Source organism: Protopterus annectens, chromosome 4.part0 (assembly GCF_019279795.1).
Source record: "Protopterus annectens isolate FY-2018-M chromosome 4.part0, PAN1.0, whole genome shotgun sequence".
Classification (NCBI taxonomy): domain Eukaryota; kingdom Metazoa; phylum Chordata; order Ceratodontiformes; family Protopteridae; genus Protopterus; species Protopterus annectens.
In genome coordinates this window covers 706,427,392-706,442,565 of record NC_056733.1, presented here as the reverse complement: position 1 = coordinate 706,442,565, position 15,174 = coordinate 706,427,392, and the positions used below count along the sequence as shown (strand labels likewise).

The 15,174-nt window shown below is 41.4% G+C and overlaps 1 protein-coding gene across 1 annotated transcript in view; it reads left to right on the top strand.

Annotated features, from left to right (window-relative positions):
- Positions 1-15,174, top strand: part of SMARCB1 (SWI/SNF related, matrix associated, actin dependent regulator of chromatin, subfamily b, member 1) — a 275,898-nt gene that overhangs the window by 197,668 nt on the left and 63,056 nt on the right. The window contains exon 5 of the mRNA XM_044069770.1: positions 5,896-6,027. Within this exon, the coding sequence (XP_043925705.1) occupies positions 5,896-6,027 (132 nt within the window). The remainder of the gene's footprint in view (positions 1-5,895; positions 6,028-15,174) is intronic.

Genomic DNA, 15,174 nt, shown 5'->3' with positions numbered 1-15,174 from the left:
GCAAATTCACTTAAGTAAAACAACATCCACAAGTATGAAACATTCTTCTGAATTTCATGCATTTTATTAGGTTATGAACAGTATAGCTTCTGAAATAGTCTTGGAAAAATATAAATGCATGCCAAGACAAGCATCTGAAATAACCATGTTTTCAAAAAAAAATTAATAAAATTCCGCCTTCCTAAAACTATAGTTTTGCTTCAGTGGTACCATAATCATTGAGAATAGTACTTAATGTGATACATTACATATACACAAAAATATTAAGGAATATATTAACTAAAGCAGTAAAACCTTTTATACTTAGCTTTACTGTTAGTAATAAAAAGGCAGACAAATGTTTAAAAGGTTGTGTTCAGATGGATTCAGCAAATAATTGCTATTGTAAGCCTTGATAAAGGCAGGGCTTTTGACTCTCTCTATGTTGGAATGTGTTTGAAGCATTACATACAAAAAGTATCTTAGCTAGGATGGAGCGAAGGGAATAACCACCCTGGTGGCAAAGGTAGGGGGCACAGCCAGCTCTTTAGTACATTATTGGCATTCAGAAATGAAATACTGGAATTGCTTTTGCCATCAGGTCAGACTCATTTTATCACACTGTGTGGTTTAACTGATTTAGGCACCCCCCTTGTAATATGGAATGTAAGCTAGAAAACCAAATTGGGGAATGGTTTGGGGTGCCAGAATAGGTTTCTACAGCTGTGCATGGATTCAAGTTACTTTCATATTTTTAAATGTAGGACAGATTCTCCGGTGTACATTAAAATAGGAACTTGCCTTTCAAAAGCAATGTAATTAACCAAAGGAAAAGGTAAGCCTGTCCTGCTCCTGTTTTGTTTGAACTGGCCAAAATTATTGCAAATGTATTAAGATCTTGCAGGGAAATAAAAGGTATTAATTTATTGTGTAATTATTTACTTAATCCATGTCTTGGTTGTGAAGCTGAAGCTTCTTTTTTTTAAGAATTTCTCTTTTTCGGTAAAAAACACAAATTCAACTACAAAATAAAACAATACAGAGAACCGATATGCAGCAGCATACATATGTAAGATTCTACATTTATATTGCATGAAAGTACATTTTTAACGGAAAAGAAACTGAATTGTTAGTACATATACAGGTATATAGTATAGACTATAGCAGCAAAACTATTTCCAGTTATTTACAATATAGTGTCACCATTTACATGTATATTCAACTTCTGTTATGGTGATTAGGAAAAAGATTCTAACAACTTAATTGTGCTTGATTTAATTACAATTTATTTATATTTTTAAGATTTTGGTGTTAACTAGATTCACATTTATACTTTCTGGTTTTGAAACGCGTCATTCATAACTTATTTAGTATGTTTTTTAAAAGGAGGTTCCAGTACTTTTGTAGATAGGAAAGATTATTTTTTGCAACTAGTTTATGCAAAGATAAATATTTTACTGCCATATTTTTGAAGCCGCTCCAAGATAATTTTGTTTGGTCAAACCAGTTTTAGGTTATATATAGCTCGACTAAGGCAAAAGCAATAATCATTACATGTTTGATCAATTTCTATAGATTTTGTGGAGCTATGTGAATAATAGCAAATTCCCATGAGTGTGTTGATTTTTCATAACCCATTTTTTCTAACTTCCCTTTTAATGAACGCCATAGTTTGAGTACATTTGCAGCTCCAGAATAAATGTAGTGGGTCTGCAGTTGTTGCCGGGCAGTATGGTGATGAGCTTGAATAATGCTCTTAATTTCAAAGGAGTAAGATACATATTGTTTATCATAACTTAAGTATAAATAAAGTTTTTCAAAGGAGTTAGTTTTATTGTTTTTTTTTTCTGTTGCTTACAATTTTTGTTCCATAGTAATGTTTTTGCTTTCGTTATCAGAATCATTTAAGTTTAATATAGGAGACTGGTATTAGAGGAAATTTGGTTGTAAACATTAGACAGCATTTTACTTTTAGATAACAGACCCTTAAAGATTCAGTCTGTCATGGCAGTATTTGGTTCATTTTTGTTTATCTTTTGTGATATTCAATTGATAGTCTTTAACTTGTATTAGTATGATGACACTTTTTTAATAACTTCATTATTATCCTAACATTCTCAATAGAATGATCCCTTAACTTATCGAAATCCCATACTGTAGAGTTTATTAAGGGACAAGAGTTTAAATGTATTATATTATTGTTTATTCTAAGATTTGGGATTAAATGTAATGGTTGCAGTAGTATGAGGGTATGTTCTAGATTTAGGGATTTTTATCAACTTTTGAAATATATTAACTTTGTCTTTAATCAGCTTATGTATTCTGATTTTTTTTAAATAATTTCTTGGTTGATAAAAGAGTGCGACTTTGGATTGATGATTTGAGTTCTAATGTAATCAAACCATAATTTCACCCACATTGAGGACCACTCACTTTCATTTTGGTTGAAATAAGCTATCTTGGTGATTTTACTGGCACAACAAATTTCATAGTATAATTTAAAATCCTGTAGGTCAACTCCACATTTTCCTTTAGGTCGGAGTAGTTATAGCTGATTCTAACTGATTTCAGGAACCAGATAAATTTAAATAATTCGGCATGAGTTTTATGGAAAAATTTGTTTGGAATAGTTAGTTTGGTTACATTGAAGTATTACAAGATTCTAGGAAGAAATTCATTTTAATAATAGGAGCTGGAACTTATCTTTGTATTCCCTCCCTGCAGTGTAGACAAAACTAATCCTGGTTGGGGAGATGGGCCATCACAGGTGAGTCGCATACTGCAGTCAACTTTTAGGAAACATGAACAATTGTAAGTTCACTTGCAGCATATCGTTAGGATTTGGGAGAAAATCCAAACACTAACAAAGAAACATGCATATATAAAGAGGACTCAAGTCACACCAGCCAACCAGTCAAACTGGAAAACCAAACACTGTGCTGTGACTGCAGTGTTATTCTGTGCTGCCCATAAATGGCTGCATGATTGTTTTTATTATCATTTATTAATCCTTTGACCATTCTCATGAGAATTTGATGTATGAACTATATCATTTATCATAATCCTCTTCTTTCGGCTGTTCCCGTTAGGGGTTGCCACAGCTGATCATCTGTTTCCATTTCTTCCTGTCCTCTGCATCTTGCTCTGTCACACAAACCACCTGCATGTCCTCTCTCACCACATCCATAAACCTTATCTTAGGCCTTCCTCTTTTCCTGTTACCTGGTAGCTTCATCCTTGGCATATTTTTCCCAATGTACTCTGCATCCCTCCTCAGCACATGTCCAAACCAACATAATCCTGCCTCTCTGACTTTGTCTTCAAACCGTCCAACCTGGGCTGACCCTCTAATATACTTATTCCTAATCCTGTCCACCCTCGTCACACCCAGCGTAAATCTCAACATCTTTAACTCTGCCACATCCAGCTCTAACTCCTGCCTTTTTGTCAATGCCACTGTCTCCAACCCATATAACACAGCTGGTCTCACTACCCTCTTGTAGACCTTCCCTTTCACTCTTAACTGATACTAGTCTGTCACAAAGTATATCATTTATAATTTTATAAATGCATCCATTACTAAATGTAATATGTAATGAACACAAGGGTAATTGATACTTAAACGTGAAATGAAGTCCAAGTATCAGATAACTGGAATTATAAAAAAACTGTTGAATAATTTTAAATATTAATGCAAACGTTGTAGTAATTTTTGCCTATAATCTTTTGTATACTATAACTTTGTTTAATATCAAGTAAGCAAAACATTGAATTATTAAATGAAACATTTATTTCTTGAAGTCATATAAGCCAAAATATTGCATACAACTAATGTTAGATCTAGAGCTAAGTATTTGTGAAATGCTACAGGGTTATTAATACTACATGCATTGTAGGGTCAAGATGCGAGTCTTTGTTTATTTAGTTATTTGACGTTTGTTTACTGGGAAAGTCCAACTGGGCCATAAAGAACCCATTTTCAAAGGAGGCCTGGGGAGGAAGCTCCACAAGAGATTAACTGTAGTAGTATAAACAAAAATGTTCACTTGACAGTAGTAAAAATATAACCAAAATTACACACACAGTATAGGTGCATTATTTTACATGCAGTGACTATGCTAGTCATGACATAAATTATTGGAGTAGTCATAAAGAAAATGTGTAGTAGTGGTAGAGAAGGTAGTTTAGAAAATGAAATAAATTAGGGGTGTAGTAGTAGGAAACCTGGAGGAAGAGAAGCAGAATAAGAGAAAATAGTATATTAGGTTAGTCCGAGTTAAGAGGATGAGAGAGGAAGAGGTTAAAGATTAAAGCAGACCGAGTTGATAGTATGAATGGAGGGAGGAGGAAGCGTGAAGAAGTCTGATTTATCCGCCTGGGGCTGAGCAGGAGCATGGCCACGATTTAGAAAGGTGCTCCTTAAGTGCAATTTTGAAAGTCTTGAGACTGTAGTTAGATATTAAAGATAAGGGTGTATTTCAGCTGCGAGGAAAGTATACTTTTTTTCCTGACTGCTTTCATGGGATGATGTTCTTGAACAAGCTGCTTATTTTCTCACCCAAGAAGTCTGTTTGGCATGTATGAGTTGAAGATTGTATTTAAGGCTGGGGAGGCCATGGCTGAATTAATGATTTTATGTGCTATGATTAGCTGAGTGTAAGTAAGGTGAAGTGGAAGTTCAAGCCAATTGAGTTTGTGAAGGGCTATGCAGTGATGACAGGAGTATTTAGCATTTTCCATAGGGACATGGTTTCTGTGAGAACTTATCCTTTTATGTATAGTGGTATCCAAGTAAACTTTAAGCTAAACTATCTATCTCCCTGTTGTCTTTTCAGAACCTAAAAATGAGGGTGAAAGGATGCTCCGTACCTTGAATGTCCACTGACAAGTCGGGTACTATCTTGACAGAACTAAATCTCTCTTCAGATCATTTGCTCGTTTCTTGTCCAGATAAGACAACCTGTGTCAAAACAGGCCACTTGCAAATGATTGTCTAAGGCTATTATGTTTTCATATACTTGCCATAACAAAACTATTCCAGTCAGGATCAAGGCCCACTCTACCAGGGCCTTTGCTTCATCTATGCCTTTTTGAAAATGTTGATTTCTTGAGTATTGCAGAAGCTGCTACTTGGTCCTCTATGCATACTTTTACAAGGCACTACAAGCTTGATTCCTACTCTAGGGTTCAGCTCAAGCTTTGCTAGGTCCATTCTCCAGGGGCTTCTAGACCCTTCTCTCCGTCCACTCTTAAATGTAATTAGCTAAGCTAATCTCCCCATGTAACCAAGGCTACTGCAGCAGTGATCAGTATGATGAACATAGTACAGTTGTGTAAGTAAAACTTACCTTAACAGTGGCTGTTTGAATGAGCACTCCTGCAGTAGCTGTTCCCTCCCTCTCTCCAGCTCCTTTTTTCTGTTGCATTTTTATATCGGTGTGTGGGCATTTTATTTTTATTGTTTTGTTCCTAGCATTGTCCTTTCAGGGCTTAACCTCTCTGCTGGCTGGAAAGATCTGAAGGGTTTTGTACACAAACCTGTCTTTTAGTCATCTCAGCTTGAGCTGTCTGGTAGTTTGGGTGGGTGGAATGTGCCCTGAAGCTTTGGATGCTACTGCAGCAGTGATCATTTGAATATCTACTGTTATGGTAAGTTTTACAAACAAATATACTTTCATTTTTTCTGTATGGATTTGCAATCTGTAAACCATTGAATTGCATTCACTATTAAAGCCTTAGACACAGCATTTACTTGTTCTCCCACTTAACAAAAAAAAGAGAGAGAAAATACACGAGCTGTATCAGCAGCATTTAGTAGACAGATTTCTTGTACAAATATTGTTTTATTTGAAAGTGCCATCATAATGCTTTAGTTCAAACGTGTGTATTTTTCATAAATGTTTTTTCTGTTCTTAGTGAAAATCCTCTCCCAACAGTGGAGATTGCAATTAGGAATACTGGAGATGCAGACCAGTGGTGTCCCCTTCTTGAGACCCTAACAGATGCAGAAATGGAGAAAAAGATTCGAGATCAGGACAGAAATACCAGGTACAGCTTCTGTATTTTTGGCTTGTGTTTTATAGAATTTGTGTGGAGGTGAAATTCAGGAAATCTGTCTCCTCTGCATTGGTTTGCTGAAGCTGTTGGCACAGTCTTAACTCAAGATGGTTGGTATTCTTTAACCTGGTGGCTAATTGTTTTATTTCTGTATGCACTTTCGTTTTTGTAACTCTAGACCTGATGCTGAGGATCTAGCACCAGGGATCTTCCCTGGTAGGATTTTAATTGGGTTCATCTCTTCTTATATTACAGTTTGGCATTTTTATTTATTTTTTTGTTAAAGCTTCTTTACTAGGAGACATCCATGTGGTTATTTTTTGCAGTTCCCAAAGGTCATGTTTTGATGATTATTTTTGTTGAATAGTTTCGTAATTTAGTGCAGAGAGAGAAATCTTGAGTGTCATTGTTGCCAAAGATAGTGAACCAAAACCGTTTGTGAGAAGAACATGGAATGAATGACATGCACGTGCCAGTGAGTCAGACTGGCAACCTGCAGATTTTTGAGACTCTCCCGATCCCACTGTGCATCAAGGAGGGAATGCTGGTGGTTGAGTTTTCCATGTGGAGATTGGTGGGATTGTCTGTAGTGCAGCCTGAAATACTTTGAGCGCCATCAGAAAACATGAGAAATAGACCTTGATGAGGGAATCTCTCAGCGATACATCCGTCTGGTGAGGTCTTGGTAGCCTTGGTAGCTCTTGGTCTTGGTAGCCACCTGCTTTAGTGGATGATGGAGCTTGCAAGAGATCCAGCCCTGGCTTCCTGCTTGGCAGTAGGTACCAACCTTAGTTAGATTTGCTTGAGCACACTCATGACTGGCTTGATTCTGTAGTGTTAGCCCTTTGTGTCAACTTCGCTCAGGTCTTTAATCATACTGTGGTTGAAAGACTTTGTGTCCAGGTCTCTAGACACACTAAGCATAGCAGGATCCAGTGGTACAGGTAGAGGAAGCTTCTTTATAACTTCTGCACCAGGACTATGTCCAGTCTTTCAAGCCCTGACAGATATTTGAAGTCTGGTGCATCCTGTCCATGTGACTTGCAGGATGACGCCCTTTAGGATCATGGCTTGATACCAGCTCCTAGTCCCACTGCAAGCCTTTCATGACCCAGTATATCAGCACTGACAGGCACTGAGTCCCTATTGCCTGACATTGTTTCACAACTGTTGCATGCTTGACCCCACATATAGTCAGTTCATAAGTTCTATTCTTGCTGGAGCTATGGTTGGACTGCAAGTGCTCTCTCCTAATTTAGCTTCCTTTGAGCAATCTAAGAACCTGCATACCACTTTCTCTGATATAGGTAGGGACATGATCTCCTCACCTTAATCTCCACCCACCACCACTTACGGACTGCATTTTTAGTGAAACTTCTTGGCTAATGAAGTCTTGTATGCATGGGCATATGACAACCCCATTCTTTCACCTTGGGTTATGTTGAAGTGAGTATGTGGAAAAGGAGTAGGCAAAGTACTGTCATCCTGTGCAGAGCAAGATATTGAAGAGACTATCTTTGGTTACATCCTGCACGAGCTTCCCAGCCTAACAGTGACTACAGTGTTTTGCTACCATGCAGCCTGCGGCAGGGGTATTCTCTTCAGCCCAATCAGTGCTTAGAGCTTCTCTAGCCTTATCTCATCTCTCTCCACAGATTTCAGATGTTCTTCGTGTTTCACTGTTGCAGTCATCACACTTGGGTCATCTGCCTGCACGTAGCCCTTAGTCGGCCCGCATACCAGAGTCTTAGGATTTCTGCATCGGACGCTGTCACGTCTTCCATGACATCAGGTCGTCGGGGGTATAAAACAGGCAGCCGACGCCATTACCCCAGTCTTTCTTGCCGAGGAGGAGCCCAAAACAGAAGCAGTTTGCAAGTGCCAGTTGGCCACTACCTGAAATATTTGTTTTCGAGTTTGCAATCCTGAAGTTTTCTAAAGCTAAGTACCCCCGTTGGGGATCCTTTTTTCTTGCTCTAACCGACGTCAGAAAAAGTTAACAATTGTCTTGCCTCTGGAAAGCAAATACTTCAGAGATTTTCATTCTTACGGCATCACCTGTTTAGGCCCAGACCACGATGTTCCTTGCTGTCGGTTTTGTGCCTTGTTTAACGCCTGAACCATTCATCAGGCTGTCTTTGTTGCTAAATTCTTTCACTCTCGTTCTCCGTATTCCGAAATGGCTTTGAAAAGCCATCCAACTACCGAGCTTCTGAAAAAACATAAAGATAAAGACAGACTGCATAGGTCCAAAACTGTCTACAACACTTCCGTTAAGCTAGTCGCACCAGTCCACTGGTAGTCAGTGAGGCGCCTTTGCATCCCCTGATGCCTGCTTCTACAGATTCGCAGGCCTCTGCTGAGACCCATTCGGAGTCCAGTATGCGGTGAGATGCTTCAACTATGGAACCTGCGGATGTCTCTACCTTGGATGGATCCGGAGCCGCTGTGCAGGCACTGGCTTCTGAGGGTGTATTCTGACCTACCAATGTTTGAATTAAACCAATGACTTCGTTTTTAGCTAAAACTGTCAAGTTTCTGAGGCCCAGAGTACGCACTACGCCTAGAAAACTGAAGACCAAAATGCATGCTCATGCTCCCATGCCACAAAAATAAATGCTTAGAATGTCTGAAGACCTTATTACTCTAATTAGGGGAAGCCAGCCTTCCCCTTCTAAGAAACGAAGAATTGAGTTTCATTCTGATTCTACAGACCAGGAGTCCGATGACTCTGACCCTTCTGATTATCAGGACATGCCCTTATCAACCTGTGAGAATTCGGATGCAGAGGAATCCATTCTCTCTGCCTCCCCTCCAGAGGATTTTTCTTTTGTTGAAACCTTGCTTACTTTAAGAGAGCATAAGAGACTCGGACAATCTTTAGAGTTGCCTTAGCACAGGCCTAGCTATACCCCTTGTCCTGGATGTTGTAGATGTTTTTATGGAATCCAGTCTTACTCCAGATACTGGCCCCTAGGAAACCTGACAGGTGCTACAGAGTACCAGAGTCCCACAAATTTCTCTTCCAAGAATCCTACTGCGGATCCAGAGATCATTTCCCAGGGACCTAAAGGTATTAAGGCTACTACAGCCAAAAATCCTACCCCTTTCAGACAGGGATTCCAGAGCTTTAGACCAATGGGGTAAGAAGGTATATACCTCTGCAACTCTTGCCATCAGGGCATTGAATTGCCAGTTTCACATGTTGAAGTACTAGCAGCATATTATGGAACTGATTAAACAACAAAATGGTGTTACTTCCAGATTGTGCAGAAAATAAAGATTTAACAAGAGCTAATGCATTCTGCAAACCAAGTTAGTAAACATACTTTGCAGTGTGGATTTGATGCCCTAGAAGCATCTTGCAGGGCTGCAGTCACTGGGTCTGTACTGAGAAGGCATGCTTGGCTGAAGGAACAAACCTTGCCAGATCATGTCAAATCCAAATTACTGGATGCTCCTTTAAATAAGGACTGTTTATTTGGCACCAAAGCAGAAGAGGTTCTTAAAAAGATGGAAGAAAACGCTAAATCTATGCAAACTGTGAAAGATCTCTTACAAGTGCAATCTCCAAGATTTAGTAGACTCTGGCCTACGAAGTATTGGTCCCCTCCAGTCCCTTCGAGAGCCACTCAAGTCAAACCCAGACATTCCAAAGGCTCCAGATTTCAGTCACAAGGGACTTTTAGAGCAAAGCAATGGGGTGCCTCCACCTCCAAATCTGGAAGACACCTCCCTATGGTAAGCCGTCTCAGTGACTTTCCTTTACACTTACCAAGCACTTACCTTTTAGCTGCCCCTTTGGGGGGAAAACTGGCTCTTCATTCAAGAAACTGGCAACTTATAACCCAGGACAAATGGGTTTTAAATGTAGTACCCCAGGGATACAGATGTCATTTCCACACGTTGCCAATTCCAAATGGATGGCCAGACCTGCCCCTAAATCAGTGGGAAGAGGCCCAGAAACAAGTACTTTCCCTCATGAACATGGGGGCTATTCAGCCAGTACCAGAAGAGGAAAAGGGGTTTCTATTCAAGAATTTTCCTGGTACCCAGAAGAGACAAATCATGGCATCCAATTCTGGACATATCTACTCTAAACACCTTTCTGGACATTCCAGAATTCAAGATGCTGACTCTTCACCAGTTACTTCCTGTGCTAGGCAAAGATACCTGGTTGGCAACTCTAGCTTTAAAAGAGGCGTACCTGCATATCCCAAGCAGGGAATCTTGCAGAAGATACCTCCGCTTCAAAGCAGGCTACTTGCATTACCAGTTCTCTGCACTGCCCTTTGACTTATCTACTGCACCCAGCTTCTTTACAAAGTGCCTGGCTCCAGTAATTGCATTTTGCAGGCAAAGAAATATTCAAATATATCCATACCTGGACCATTGCTTAATTCAGGCAGAAAACGAGAGCACTCTTCTAAACCATCTGGCGTTTGTAAAAAGGGTTCTAACTTGTCTAGGGTACACTATAAACGAAAATAAATCACAACTGGTACCCTCTCAAAAAATTACATTCCTGGGTGCAAGCTTGAATACAACTGTCCAGATGGCTTTGCTTATGCCAGAAAAACAAATTCATTTGGAGACTTACTTCAAACAGGTGGCCACAAACACCATGCTTTCTGCAAGGCAAATACTGCAAGCCTTGGGGTTCATGGCCTCCTGTATTCTTCTAATTCCATATGCAAGACTGCATATGAGGAAACATCAGTGGTACTTAAAAAGTCAATGGAGTCAGCATTAAAGTCTATGGAGCCAGCATTGTCACAGCCTGGAAACAATGATTCCTATCATACCTTGCCTGCAACTAGAGATCCTATGGTGGGCAGAGGCCTGCCACCAAAACAAGGGACTGCCATTCACACCACCCCCTGCCGCCCAAACCCTAACAGGTGCTTCAGACTATGCTTGGGGGGCACATCTGGCAGGGAAGTGCATTCAGGGCAAATGGAGCCCAAATCAAATGCACCTTCATATCAAAAAGAAACGCTAGCTGTACAGAATGCACTGACAGCCTTCAAGGACTTCCTTCATCCAGGACAATTAATGATAGATGGACAACATCACGGTTACATGTTACATCAACAAGCAGGGGGGTGTGCACACTCCTACCCCCTTTGCAGACTATCCATGGCATTGTGGAACACGGCCTTGACCTATCAAATACAACTGCATGCTCAATTCCTGCCAGGAAAGCTGAATACTCTGGCAGACGAACTAAGCAGAAATCTCATGGACCCACACAAATGGAAACTGGAACCATGAATTTTCAATATGTTGACACGCAGATGGAGTTCAGACATAGATCTTTTTGCCTCACCCCAGAACTATCAGTTGGACAAATTCTGCACAAGAACGCATCACAAAAAAGCCTGGAAAGTGGATCCTCTATGCTTCAGCTGGAAAAACCTATCAGTCTAGGTCTTTCCCCCTCTGCCTTTGCTCTCAAAAGTTCTACTAAAAGTCAAACGGGACAAACCAAAAATGATTTTGATTGCTCCAGACTGGCCTCACCAGCACTGGTACCCACTCATGCGCAATGTGTCGCACCTTCCACCGTGGCACCTGCTTCAGACACCTTACTGTCTCAGCAGAACAACCAAATTCTGCGCACACTGCTCCAAACTTTGAATCTTGCAGCATGGCTAATCACCTAAATTCACCCTTAGCATCCCTCAGCAAACCTGTGATGTCATTTTGGAGGCAAGAAGGCGTAGTACTAGAAAATCTTATGCTGACAAATGGAAAAGATTCTGTGCCTGGAATCACTCTCGAGGGATAAGCACAGCAGTGGCCAATATTCCTCAGATTTTACAATACTTAACTGAGTTGCTTCACAAGGGCCTGTCCTTTTCTTCCATAAAAATCCATGCCTCAGTCATTTCAGCTCATTACAACACAGAACTTCCCCTCTTCTCTCATCCTGTGTTAAAGCAGTATCCTCAGAGGTGCCAAACACTTAAGACCACCCAGGAGAGCTCCAACCCCTGCCTGGGACCTCAATTTTGTATTGGAAAAACTCACTCTCCCTCCTTTCGAGCCAGCTGCTACTGCAGACTTAAACTTTCTCTCCTGGAAAACAGATTTCCTTTTAGCAGTCACTTCAGCTAGAAGGATTTCTGAATTACAGGCTCTTATGGCAGTGGAGCCTTTCATCATTTTTCATACGGACAGGGTATCTCTCAGGACCAATCCATCCTTCATGCCTAAGGTGGTATCCAGTGTGGCTCTTAATCAGACCATTCATTTGCCAACTTTCTTTCCCAATCCACAGAACTAGGGGAAACAGGACAAAAATCTCAAAGAAAATCTGAACAATTACTGGTGGCATTTGCTGCAGGGGCAGAGGGAAAGCCGATTTCAAAGCAAACTATTTCCAAATGGATAAGCCATTGTATTCGTTTCTGCTATATGCACCATGGAAAAACTATCCCCCAGGGGATCGGATCCCATTCCACCAGGGCTACATCTACTTCTACAGCCTTTCTCAGAGGTGTACCTACCAGGGACATTCTAGAAGCTGCTACCTGGAGCTCAGTTCATACGTTCACCAAACATTACCATTTACCCTTTTTCTCTAAATCCAGAGCTGGCTTTACCACTGCTGTCCTGCAGGGCCTTATAGCTGGTCCTAATGCTATATAATTCCCTCCACCCAACCATAGCTTTGGGAATCTACCCAAATGTAATGACTGCAACAGTGAAACACGAAGAACATAGTACATTTGTGTACACTTGCCATAAATGTAGATGTTAGTGTATTCACTGTTGCAGTCCTGGTTACCCTCCCTCCAGCCCCCTACTTTTCTCTGGCTATACCTCCACTTTCTTTCACTATGCTTAAAAGCCCTTTTGGTGTATTTGCTTTTGGGACTGGAGGTATAGTTTGTGTTTTTAATTTTATTTGCTCTTCATTTGGGGGGCACCTGACATCTGGGTCAAGAAAACTGATGTAATGGTGTTGGCTGCATGTTTTATACCCCTGACGACCTGACGTCATGGAAGAAGGGACAGCAACAGATGCAGGACCCAAGACTTTATCAATCAGGCCGACAGAGGGCAACCTGCCAGCAGATTACCCAAATGTAATGACTGCAACAGTGCATTTATGGTAAATGTACACAACTGTACTGTTAAGCCGCCCCCTTATGGAAAAAGTTCACAATAACTTTTCAATTATCCTTCACAGCCCTGCCCAATTACTTGTGCCCCTAGGAGGAAAACTTGCCCTTCATTCAAAAAACTGGATGTCCATTACTCAGGACAGATGGGTCCAAAACATTGTATTTCAGGGGTACAGATTCTACTTCCATACACTGTCAACCCCAAGCAGGTTTGCAGACCTTCCTCCAAAACAGTGGGCAGAGGCTCAAAAGCAAGTACTTTCCCTGCTCAGTATCAGAGTTATTCAACCTGTTCCAGTAAAACAAGGGGGCAGGGTTTCTACTCCAGACTTTTCCTGGTGCACAGAAAAGAGGGCTCTTGGCACCCAGTCCTGGTTCTATCAACTCTCAACACCTTTCTGGTGGTCCCAAAATTCAAGATGCTTACCTGCAACAGCTTCTCCCTATGCTAGCCAAGGATGCCTGGTTAGTCACTCTAGAGCTTATCTGCACATCCCCATAAGGGAGTTGTGCAGAAAATATCTACACTTAAGGGCAGGCTGTATGCACTATCAGTTCTCTCCACTTCCTTTTGGCTTATCTACTGCACCCAGAGTATTCACAAAGTGCCTGGCTCCAGCCATTGCATACTTCAGGCAGAGAAATATCCAAATTTTCCCATACTTGGATGACTGCCTGATTCAGGCGGACAGTCAGGAATTGCTACTTCAGCACCTGGCCATTTGTAAAAAGCCTTCTCACTTCAGTGGGTTACACCATCAATGAAAAGAAATCTCAACTGATGCTCAGTCAAAAGATTGTGTTCCTGGGAGCAGACTTGGACATAACTTCCCAGATGGCATTTCTCACTTCAGAAAAACAGGCCATCTGCCAAACTACTTCAGACAAATGGCCACCAGAACCCAGCTGTCTGCAAGGAAAATACTGCAAGCCTTAGGGTTCAAGGCCTCATGTATTCTGCTAATTCCATATGCAAGACTGCATAGGAGGAAACTTCAATGGTATTTAAGTCTTTGGTGCCAGTATTCTCGGGACCTGGAAACAGTCATTCCAATCATACCTTGTCTAAGGGCAGAGTTCCTTTGGTGGGCAGAAGCATGCAACCACAACAAGGGACTGCTTTTCACTCAACCCATTGCCGCCCAAACCCTGACAACAGACACATCAGACTATGCATGGGGGGCTCACATGACAGGCAAGTGCATTCAGGGCCACTGGAGCCCAGCCCAGATTATCCTGCACATCAATCAAAAAGAGATGCCAGCTGTACAGATTGCTCTGACAGCCTTCAAAGACCTAATCCTTCCAAGACAACTGCTTATAAAAACAGACACCCCAGTTATGTGGTACATAAAGAAGCAGGGGGGGCCCCATTCATACCCACTCTGCAGGTTAGCCATGGCCCTGTGGAACACAGCCTTGAGCAACCAAGTGCATCTACAAGCGCAATTCCTGTCAGGCAAACAAAATTCACTGGCAGACTTGAGCAGAAATCTCCTAAACCCACACAAGTGGGAAATTGGAGCCCAACACCTTCAACCTTCTGATCCAGAAGTGGGGAACACCGGAGGTGGACCTATTTGCCTCCCCTGAGAACCACCAGTTGAGCAAATTCTGCACCAGGAACCCTCGCAGCAGGGCCTTGGAAGGTGGATGCCCTATCCTTTCAATGGGAAAACCTCTCAATTTATGCCTTCCCCCTCTGCCCCTCTTCTCAAAAGTACTACTCAAGATAAAACAGGACAGGCCAAGGGCAATTCTTATTGCCCCAGACTGGCCATGCCAGCACTGGTACCCACCTTGCGCAGTCTGACAACAGTGCCACCCTGGCACCTTCACCAGACTTCTACCCTGCTGTCTCAGCAGGAGGGACAGATTTTGCATCCACAATTGCAATCCCTAAACCTTGCGGTCTGGCTTATCCCTTGAATACACCACCAGCAACCCTCAGCAAACATGTGCTGGACATCATTCTTGAAGCCAGAAGGCCCAGTACTAGGAAATC